This window comes from Mycteria americana, unplaced genomic scaffold, assembly GCF_035582795.1.
Source record: "Mycteria americana isolate JAX WOST 10 ecotype Jacksonville Zoo and Gardens unplaced genomic scaffold, USCA_MyAme_1.0 Scaffold_46, whole genome shotgun sequence".
Lineage (NCBI taxonomy): Eukaryota > Metazoa > Chordata > Aves > Ciconiiformes > Ciconiidae > Mycteria > Mycteria americana.
The window spans coordinates 1,054,270-1,065,549 of NW_027445633.1; the positions used below are offsets into that span (position 1 = coordinate 1,054,270).

An 11,280-nucleotide genomic window follows, 5' to 3' on the forward strand; every position below is an offset into this window, starting at 1 on the left:
GTGTCCTTGGCTAGAAGTGGGGTGCTGAGACCTTGAGAAAGGGTGAGACATTGCGTGGTCTGTGGTGGGTCCCTCTGCTCTCAGTAGTGTCTGGTTGTTTTTCAGGGTAAGATAAGAGTGTGATCTCCCTCCATCTCATGAAGGTGCAAGCCCAGGCCAGCTGGGAACAAGACGGAGGGACAGACCAGCTCCCTCACTCTGCACTAAACCACAGGCAATCCTCTTGCTTTTCAGGACACGCTCAGTTCTCCCTGAGTGCAGCAGAAATGCTGAGGGGTTCTGACATCCAACACCACTCCCCAGGTGAGACGGAGGGAGCTTGATAAAACCCCAAAACCTCTCAAAGTGCCTTCTGCCATCCTGGATTCTTAGCACTGGCAGTGCAGATGCTGACAGGCCCTTCTGCATTAGGAGCAGTTTCATCTGACACAGGTGAACACCAGCTCTGGCCCCTGCCCACACTGTTCCCATGAACTCCCTGCTGCAGAGCAGGGCTGACTCCTCAGCAGCCAGGGGGCAGAGGCCCTTCTCCTCAGGGCACACTCACCAGCACCACAGAGCTCCAGGCACAGAGCTAAGGAAGGTCTCCTAGAGAAGGAATTGTGTGTGGGGAAGGGTGTATACCGGTGCAGGTCTAGAAGAAAGACTTTGATTTTCCTCAGAGAAGTCTCCCCTAACTCTTCATTGACTCTTCCTCTAAGGACAGAACCCCACACCCAGAAGAAGCACATGTCCAACAGCAGCTCCATCACCCAGTTCCTCCTCCTGGCATTTGCAGACACACGGAAGCTGCAGCTCTTGCACTTCTGGCTCTTCCTGGGCATCTACCTGGCTGCCCTCCTGGGCAACGGCCTCATCATCACCGCTGTAGCCTGCGACCACCGCCTCCACAGCCCCATGTACTTCTTCCTCCTCAACCTCTCCCTCATTGACCTGGGCTCCATCTCTACCACTTTCCCCAAAGCAATGGCCAATTCCCTGTGGGACACCAGGGCCATCTCCTACTCGGGATGTGCTGCCCAGCTCTTTCTGTTTACCTTCTTGATATTAGCAGAGTGTTGTCTTCTCACCGTCATGGCCTATGACCGCTATGTTGCCATCTGCAAACCCCTGCACTACGGGACCCTCCTGGGCAGCAGAGCTTGTGTCCACGTGGCAGCAGCTGCCTGGGGCAGTGGGTTTCTCAATTCTCTCCTTCACATGGCCAATACATTTTCAATACCCCTCTGCCATGGCAATGACCTGGACCAGTTCTTCTGTGAAATCCCCCAGATCCTCAAGCTCTCCTGCTCAAACTCCTACCTTAGGGAAGTCGGGCTTCCTGTTGTTACTTGTTGTTTAGCTTTTGGGTGTTTTGTTTTCATTGTGCTGTCCTATGTGCAGATCTTCAGGGCTGTGCTGAGGATCCCCTCTCAGCAGGGACGGCACAAAGCCTTTTCCACGTGCCTGCCTCACCTGGCCGTAGTCTCTCTATATGTCAGCACTGGCATGTTTGCCTACCTGAAGCCCCCCTCCATCTCCTCCCCATCCCTGGATCTGGTGGTGGCTGTTCTGTACTCGGTGGTTCCTCCAGCAGTGAATTCCCTCATCTACGGCATGAGGAACCAGGAGCTCAAAGATGCACTGAAGAAGCTGATTCAATCAGTCGTCTTTCAGCAGCAATAAGCTCTTCACATGTCACTTCACAAGTGATTTCCAATGTATCTAGAAAACCTCCTCTGTTTAGAGTATTTTATCTGTGATAAACAAGTTTGCCCAGGAATGTCTGGATCCCTTCCGCGTCTCCAGAGGCATGAACCCACTCTGTCTGAACCAGAGGTCTTTGCACATGTGTATGGCACGATGGTATAGCTGCCCTCCCATGTCACATCTCTGTAATAAAAGGAGATTTTCTCAGTGCCACTGTCTGCAGGTTGGGCTCTTCTTCCAAAGCTGAGGTCAGGAACAGGCTGAAGAAATTGCCCCCATGAGGCCATGCTGCTGTGCTTGGGTTCTCCATGGGCTAAGGGGAGGAGGGCTTGGGGTGATGAAGTAGGGAAGGAGACCTGGACTGAGCTTTCACCTGTGGGTGCCGGTGCCCCTGGAGATGGTGATGATCAGCAGGGATCTTCCTGGGACTGTCTCCCCGTGGCTCCCATGCACCACAGCCTGCTGGCTCTGCAGAGCAGCACCACAAGCTTGGGGCCCTGCAGGGAGCATGGGAAGGGGGCAGAAGCATGCGATCAGGCCAGCACAGACACAGTCCCCTGGGGAAAGGCTCTCTAGAGGCATGGATGATCCCTGCAGAAGAGCAAAGGCACAACTCTCTAGTTCCGGGGGGAAACTGATGACACAGAGAAGCTTATTTCTGCATGCAGCAGCTTGGGACAGGCTGCTCTGTCACTGGGGCAGCAGGAGCAGCCAGAGGAGTCCCAGGGCAGGAGCCCTGTGCTGGGGAGAGGGCCTGGCACAGACGGGCTGCCAGCAGTGGGCAACAGGGATCTCTTGGGGACAAGAGCAGGGGACACAGGGAGACACTGGCCTCTGTCTCCTCATGCTCCAGCCCTGGGGCTGATGGGGAGGCTGACCCTCCTCTGCCCCCCAAGAGCTGCTGTGCCCTTCAGAGGGGCTGGGGCTGTGCTGTGGGTGCTCAGAGCTCTGTAGCACCCTGCGGTGGGCACTGCCATGGGGCCAGCCCAGCCTGGGCTGCTGTGCTGTGCTGTGCTGTGCTGGGGAGAGGGCAGGGGAGATGGGGAGATCCGAGGAGGGGCTGGGCTGGGCTGGAAAGTGCCCAGAAAATGCAAAAGTTATCTGAGCTGTGTGCCCATGCAGATTGAGGACACCCTCCATTGGGTTTGTGACATAGAGTCTAAGCTCATGGAATGGATCCAGGACATGAAAGGACAGGAGAGAGGGGTCTGGTCTGTGCCCTTGGTGGCATAGACAGACCAGGAAGGTGACGCAGGACAGTCATCACCCCCCAGCCTCTCTCACCAGCCATTTCCAGCACTGGCTGCTCAGCCCAGGTTTATGCTGGGCTCAGTGCCTGTATCAGGGGAATGCCCAGCCCTGCCCGGTCTCTCTCCTGGCCCAGACCCTGGCAGGCCCTGGAGCATGGCTGTCTGTGAATCCCCACAGGTGACAGGGCCTCTGCTGGAGCTTGGCTAGGCTGCCTAAGAGGAAGGCCATGGGGAAAGCCCCAAGGACTGCTGTGGGCATCATGTCAGAGGGACCGTTCCCCACCCTGAATGCACCCTTGTCCTGTGCTGTGCCTGCACAGTGGGGCTGTGGGACCATGTGTGGGGCCGCGGGGCTGGGACGTCCCAGGACAGGGCACAGACAGGGGACAAGAAGGAGCTGCCAGGGGATGACAGGAAGGACAGGTACAGACAAGGAATTTATGTACATTGCTTGTGCTGTGCAGGTATGAGTTTGGGAAAGGCAAAGGTCACCTGGAGTTGATGCCTGCATGAAAAGTCAAGAGTGAAATGAAGAGCTTTAATGGCTGTGTTAGAGACCAAGGCTGAACAAGGGAAATGCAGGGCTGCTGCTGACTGAGGAGGGTGATTTAATAACAGCAGACACTGATGCTGGGGCTGAGGCACTCAATGCCTTCTGTGCCTGAGTCTTTACTGAAAAGGTCTCCATGGGCTCTCTGTGCAATGAAGGGGTTCAAGGAGGAGGAGGGCACGTATTGGCAGAGACCTCATGAAACCCCAGAAGGACAAATGGCAGTTTCTGCCCCTGCAGGGGACTCACCGTGGTGATGGCACAGGCTGGGGGCTGCCTGGCTGGGAGCAGCCCTGTGGGAAAGGTCTTGGTGGGCAGGGAGCTGGACAGGAGGCAGCCCTGTGCCCTGGCAGCAAGGGAGGCCAGCAGGGTCCTGGGCTGTATGACCAGGAGCACGGCCAGGATACCGAGGGAAGGGATTCTCTGGAATACTCCACCCAGAATTCACATCCCCAATTCAGGAAAATATTGGCAACCTGGAGAGGGTTTAGCAAAGGGCCCTCAGGACAGCCAGGGACTGGAGCACTTTGCCTGTGAGGAGAGGCTGAGGGAGCTGGGCTTGTCCAGCCCAGAGAAGGGAAGGCCGGGGAGACTCACCCCATCCTGCCAGAACCTATGAGGTGGTCATGGAGAATACAGAGCCAGGCCCTTCTCCATGGCGCATGGTGGGACAACAAAATACAATGGGAGGAAGGTGACGAGGAGAGGTTTAGCCAGGGCATAAGCAAAACTTTTTTCCTCATGAGCTCAGGCAAGTGCTGGAACAGGTCACCCAGAGAGGTTGTGCAGTCTCTGTCCTTGGGGGGTTTCCAACGTGGACTGAATCAAGCCTTGAACAACTTGGTCTGACCCTGGTCCTGAGGGGTTGCACTGCAGACTTCCTGAGGTCCCTTCCAACCTCAGCTCTCTTGTGATCCTATGATGATGTTGGGCCCTGTTTCAAACCGGAGCAGAGCAGATGTTTATGGGGCGTGAATCCTCCTGTGCTGTCAGTGACCATCCAAAATAAAACATCTCAAGCAGTGAAGAGAGGTCGACACCTCAGTGTGACTTGCTCTGGGAAAAGACTGAGGAGTCCTGGGCAGGGAAGGGTTTGGGGGCATGGACTCTGTGCAGGACACAAAATGATCTTGTTGTAATGCCTGTCAGATGTCAGTTAACGTCAATGGAAATGAAAGTAAGGAGAACTGAAGAGAAAGAGCCACAGCAAAGAAATGTGTCAACGCCCTGTTCAGCTTTATTTCAGTCTTTAGGGGGATTTTCTTTTTTTGAAAAGGAAAGTGTTGTCCAGAACTGGGAATGGATGTAGGACAAAAATACCTTCAGGTACAGGGACACAGACACCCGGTGCCAGTGGAGATGCCCTGGGAAGCCCTGCCCAGCCTCCACCCACCTGCAGCTTGCAAGGTGCTCTGCTCTGCCACAGGTCCTCTCTGATAGACGCCAATGCCAGACCAGCTGCCTGGAAAAGTGCACATATTTTTTTGTTTGTTTACATTTAAAATAACATACCAGCTCATTTTCTTGAACTGAATCATTTGAGTACTTTTAAGAAATGGCAATGTTTTCCCACCATGACAGAATCGGAATTTCCTGGAAGTGTGCTAACGGCAGGAGAAGAACCATTGATCTTCCCCTGTACTTGTATTTCCACTCCTATTCCTATTATTTCATCTCCCTCTTCGTTCAGGTTTTTCCACCTCTCCTGATTCAATGGCCATGCCTAAGGACACCTTTTCCATAGACTATGTGGACGTATGCCCTTCCCATTGCTCTCAGGTTTCCTCCTCCACTTGCTCTTTGGTACTTCAGAAGCTTCTCAACTGTCTGGTTTCTGCTCTGAGCTTCAGGGAGTTAGAAAGTTGCCCCATCTTTCAGAATTCTAATTAACTCTTTAGTCAACACCTTAATTGTGTTTATATCTATCCTTTCTCATATCTCTGTCTCAAAATGTTCTTCTACGGAAATCCCTTGTGAAAGGTGGGCCATGTTAGACTTGGCATACAGCTGAGGAGACAGTTTTAATGTTTGTTAAATTATATCATGTTTAATTTTTGTTTGTTGGCAGTGAAGAGAGAGCTTTCTGTGCCTGTGTGCAGCCAGTTCTCTAAGGAAAGCAGGCGGGAGCTGGTGCAAAGGAGCTGTACCATCGAGCTGCAGCCCTCAGTGGAGAAGTCTGATGTGAGGAAAAGTGATGCAAGTCCCAGATGGCCGATGAGGGAAGTCGTGGGGTGGGGGAAGTGAGGAGTAAGGTTGTCCTTACAGTGTTGGACCTCCAGGGACTGCTTCTCCTGCCTGTCCAGATGCCTTCAGAAGACCCTGTGGATCAATAACCATTGTAGAATGCTGCTATCACTCCTTCTATAAACTGAAACAGGATAGAAAATATCCTTCAAATAAAAAATCCTCCTTTATGAAATCTTCCTTAAAATCTTCATCATTTACTACCTAACTGAAACCTCTCCAATTAGGTGTACAAGTCTTGAGGACTTGAAGAAAGTTATGGAAGAGACATGGCTCATTAGGGCTTTCTGTATTTTAATGAGCCCCATGGCATGTTTGGTGCTGAGTCCATGAAGATGAGGTACTCAGAGGAGACTGAAGAAACCTCTCAAGAAGTCAAAGTCAGAAGTAAAGCCCAAAGTACCTTAAAGCATTAATGGGCCCCTCTGAGGGCCATTACTGACAAAGCCTCCCAAGGGACTCGTTAGAGCAGGTAATTGGAGGCCATGATGACAGGCAGGCAAAGGCAAAGTGCAGGCAATGCTGATGCTGAGGAAACCCTTGGCTTGTTGGATGAAGGAGGATGGCCATGCCCTGACCCCCAGCCCCTGGGAAGGGAGGTCCAGTCCCTCCAGTGTGACTCAGGGCTCTTCCTTGGCATGTGCGGAGTGCAATGCCAAGTGAAGGACAACGGTACGACACCTCCCAGGCTCCCCAGGGTTGGTGCGAGGAGGCAATGAGACCCCATTACCTGAAGACAATGTGTCTCCTCTTAGGCCTTTGTGGCAGGGACATCGGCCATAGCCTAGGGGACAAAGACCTTGGTTCTGTCAGGGCCCTTCAGCCTTGCCAGCGCCCTTGGCCATCTGCACCACACGCCTTCCTACACTGTCCCATGCCTCTGCCTCTTTCCCTGCAGGCTGCAGACACCCAACGTGCTTCCCCACCTTCTTCTCACCCCAGTATGTCCCCACCTGTGCTGCTGTCTCTCCATCCTCGCCAGCTCTTCCTTGAAACACAAAGCCATGGGCTGATCCAGACTCCCTCTGGGTGATGGTTTGCACCACAGCACTACCTTCAGGATGACAGTTCTTTATCCTGAGGTGCACTCTGGACCTCCACAGCTGCAGATTCTGGTGCTTTTCCTTTCTCATGCTGTTTCCCACTACCAAATAAAGTGCCATCATCTCTGAAAGCAATTTTCAAGCTGTCCCCGAGCTACCACACTTCTTCCCTCAGCCTCCACTTCACCAGGCTAAAGAAGCCCTGGTCTCTCAGACTCTCCTCACATAATCGCTAAGCATATCATGGCAGACTTTCTCAGGCCACGTAACAGTTCCTCCCCGTTCCTCCAGAATGGGGAGCCCCACACTGGGGCACACTACTGCAGATGTGGCCACAGCAGCGTTGAGTCAAGATGGACAATACCTCCCCTTGCCTAGGTGGTCACACTCCTCCCAGTGCAGCCCAATGTGCTCATGGCCATATTCCTGTGTAGCACCACTGCCTGCTATGGCATTCCTAGTAATGCCCAAACCCTTCTGCTTGAGGTTGCTCCTCAGCCAGTCATGTCTGAGCCTGCCATGATGGACAGGTGTTGTGGTTTAACCCTCTTCTGTCCTGGGGACTCCAGTTTCCCCTTCAGAAAGCTGGGCAGCTACCATTCAGCTCTCCTGCATGCGGGAGAGTCCTGGGCAGGGAATTTGGAGCCCATTCATCATGTCCAGTGGCAGGGGGCACATGCAAATGAGAGCTGAGTCCAGCCCTCATTCCCCAAAATGTCTCCCAGTGCCCTCTCCCCCTGAGCCCACTGAGAACCAAGCTCAGCAACAGACCATGGTGAGTGCAGTTAATGGAGCCTAGTCGTGACTTCAGCAGGAAGAAGAGCCCAGCCTTCAGGAGCTGCCATGGGGACACACCATTTATTCCAGAGATGCTCCTCAGGAAGCCAGATATGACAAATTTCCCAAAGGTAGGCACAGCCAGGTCACGCTTCTGGAGATGAGAGATGTATACAAATGGCCTGTATGACCATGATCATCATGGGAAAAACTGGAATTAACAACTGAGGAGAGATGGGCAGCTTACTGCTGCTGAAGGTGAAACCATTGAATTTGTTTTCTCAGGGCATCCTTGAGCTCCTTGTTTCTCATGCTGTAGATGAGGGGGTTCAATGCTGGAGGCACCACTGAGTACAGAACAGCCACCACCAGATCCAGGGATGGGGAGGAGATGGAAGGGGGCTTCAGGTAGGCAACCATGCCAGTACTTACAAGCAGGGAGACCACAGCCAGGTGAGGGAGGCACGTGGAAAAAGCTTTGTGCTGTCCCTGCTCAGAGGGGATCCTTAGCACGGCCCTGAAGATCTGCACATAGGACAGCACAATGAAAACAAAACACCCAAGAGCAAGGATAAAACTGGTGACAAGAAGCCTAGCCTCTCTGAGGTAGGAACGTGTACAGGAGAGCTTGAGGATCTGGGGGATTTCACAGAAGAACTGGTCCAGGGCATTGCCATGGCAGAGGGGTATTGAAAATGTATTGGCCATGTGAAGGAGAGAATTGAGAAAAGCACTGCCCCAGGCAGCTGCTGCCATGTGGACACAAGCTCTGCTGCCCAGGAGGGTCCCGTAGTGTAGGGGTTTGCAGATGGCAACATAGCGGTCATAGGCCATGACGGTGAGCAGATAAAACTCTGCTGACATCAAGAAGATGAAGAAAAAGACCTGTACAGCACATCCTGCATAGGAGATTGCCCTGGTGTCCCACAGGGAATTGGCCATGGATTTGGGGACAGTGGTGGAAATGGCTCCAAGGTCAAGAACAGAGAGGTTGAGGAGGAAGAAGTACATGGGCGTGTGGAGGCGGTGGTCGCGGGCTACGACGGTGATGATGAGGCTGTTGCCCAGGAGGGCAGCCAGGTAGATGCCCAGGAAGAGCCAGAAGTGCAAGAGCTGCAGCTCCCGCGTGTCTGCAAATGCCAGGAGGAGGAACTGGGTGATGGAGCTGCTGTTGGACATTTGCTGCCTTCTGGGCATGGGGGGCTGTTGAAGAAGTGAAAAGGAGTGAGAAGTTAGGACAGACTTTTCAAGGAAGAAAACAAGAATCTTTCATTTTTTAATTTTCTTTATATTCTTGTAGATACCCCTGTCCTACCTGGGCAATCATCTTCAAAGTTAGAAATCCTCAGCATTTCTATCGTGAGACCTGAGTAGCAAAGGGTTCACTGTCACTCAGTGCAGGCTGTGGGGAGCTGGTCTATCTACCGGTTTTGTTCCCAGCTGCCCTGCGCTCAAGTGTGCTTGAGTTGTAGGATGATCGCAGTTGTATCTTCCCCTTAAAAGAAACTGCACCCTGCTGAGAGTAGAGGAGTCTGGACTCAAAGCTCAGATCTCCAAACTTGTTCCTCTTTCACAGGGCAACTGACAGTGGCCTCAACACTTCCCTTCTAGGCAAGGACACGCAGGGCACCTTTCAGCTGCCCACTGTCGTGGCTTCACTTAAGTCAGCAACTCAGCACCACACAGCCGCCTGCTCACCCTCCCCCCCCGCCCCGGTGGGATGGGGGAGAGAATTGGAAGAGCAAAATTAAGAAAACTTGTGGGTTGAGATAAGAACAGTCTAATAATTTGGAAAAAGAAAAAATAATATAATAATACTCTTAATAGTAATAAAAAAATATAACAAAAAGGAAAACAACAAAAGAGAGATATAGGAATAAAACCCAGGAAAAAAAGAAGTGATGCAAATGCTCACCACCCACCGACCAATGCCCAGCCAGTCCCTGAGCAGCGACCGCTACCCCCCGGCCAACTCCCCCCAGTTTATATAGTGTGCATGATGTCATATGGTATGGAATTGCCCTTTGGCCAGTTTGGATCAGCTATCCTGGCTGTGCCCCCTCCCAGCTTCTTGTGCACCTGGCAGAGCAGGGGAAGCTGAAAAGTCCTCGACTGGTGTAAACATTACTTAGCAACCACTAAAACATCAGTGTGCTATCAACATTATTCTCATCCTAAACCCAAAACACAGCGCTATATTAGCTACTAGGAAGAAAATTAACTCTATCCCAGGCAAAACCAGGACGCCCACCTACAGCTGCTTTTTAAAGACCATGTCCACAGTCTTAGCACCTCTGGGGCTCCTTTATGGGTGTCTCAGGTATCACACAGATGCTGTGAGACAGCTGTGTCTGGTGTCAAGCTCACAGCCAGGCAGGACACTGCAGGGAAATGGTCAAGTGTTCTGCAGAGAGGATCTCCTTTGGGGAGAGCCATTCGTTTCACAAGCCCACAGGCCACAGTTCCTGGAACTCCACGGGACAGAAGGGGGCTGGGACACCTCACCCCCGCACAGACCCCTGCCTAGCAAGGCTTGAAGGGTCAGTGTCAGAAACTCCCCCAACCCCACGGAGCCCAAAGGCAGGAAGAGGAGCAGCACAGGAGGAAAAGTGGGAAATGAAGGAGCTGCACCACAATGCTTCTGCCAAGAGAGGCAAGAAGAGAGACAAAGGCACTTGGGAAAGTCGTCACCGTAACCAGCCGTGCACACAGCCTCACATACAGCCATGCTGCACGGCAGTCACACTTGGTCCCTGTGCTCTGCAGAGGGAAATGGGCACTTGGCTGGAGAGAGGCACCTCTCCTCTGCTGGAGCTCTGGCTGCAGAGGGGACGGCTGATGCCTGGTGCCCCACGGCCATGAGGGCAGAGACTTTGCTGGGTCAGAGAGGAGGCAAGGGGGCTTGCTCAGCTGAAGGTGACCACACTGGAGGGGGTGACAGGGAGTTTTCAGAAATCTCCTTCCCATGACATTACTATGTTTAGTTTTCTCTTCTTCTTCCTTGCCCACCCCTCTGCTTCTTGCGCCTTTTCCACCTGCTTCCCTGCCCCACAATGTTTCTTCAGAGCAAATTCTGAGAGACCCCATCCCACCGTCTGTGCACTCAGTTCTGCCCTACAGAACACTGCCCGTGGGAGGGCATTGCCTAGGGACATCTCCCTGCTTGCAGGTGGTAAAGAGCAGGTCAGAGAAACCGTGATGTTGCCAGCAGAGGTGATGCTGGCGCTGCCTGTAGGCTGAGGGGTAGGTGAAGGCAGTTTATGAGGTTCCTAGCAGACCTTCTGATCATGTAACGGTTCAAGAATACCAGTCACTTCTCAGAAGTGGCAGCTCCTTTTCCCTTTACAGCCCCACAGCATGAAATTGAAGCCTAAGAGAAGCACCTTCCTTTCCAGGTAGCCCCTGCCTTCACATTCCTCTTGAAACATCCCCTTGGAAATGCCCTGGGGCTGATCTGGAGCTGTGAGCAGCCCTGACCCATGCAGCACCCTCTTGAGAGCAGAAGGACCCTGCCCTGCCCTGCTGGGGGTCCCTCCTTCCACCCATAGCCTCTCCCCACTGCACCGAGGGGAGCTCCCCGGGCAGGCTGAGTGCTGACCCTGGCAGGCAGCAGAGTCCCTGTCATGGCACACAGCACCCTGGGGTGCAGGGACCCTGCTTGGAGCCTGGGGCACCCCTGCCTGCACACCCAGCTTGGCACCCCTGCAGCAGTCCCTGGGAAGATGGA

At 53.2% G+C, this 11,280-nt stretch overlaps 1 protein-coding gene across 1 annotated transcript; it reads right to left on the bottom strand.

Annotated features, from left to right (window-relative positions):
- Positions 1-7,796: 7,796 nt before the first annotated feature.
- LOC142403897 (olfactory receptor 14J1-like) lies at positions 7,797-8,732 on the bottom strand. Its single transcript, XM_075490196.1, has one exon. The coding sequence runs from the start codon at positions 8,730-8,732 to the stop codon at positions 7,797-7,799; it is 936 nt and encodes a 311-aa protein (XP_075346311.1).
- Positions 8,733-11,280: the final 2,548 nt, after the last annotated feature.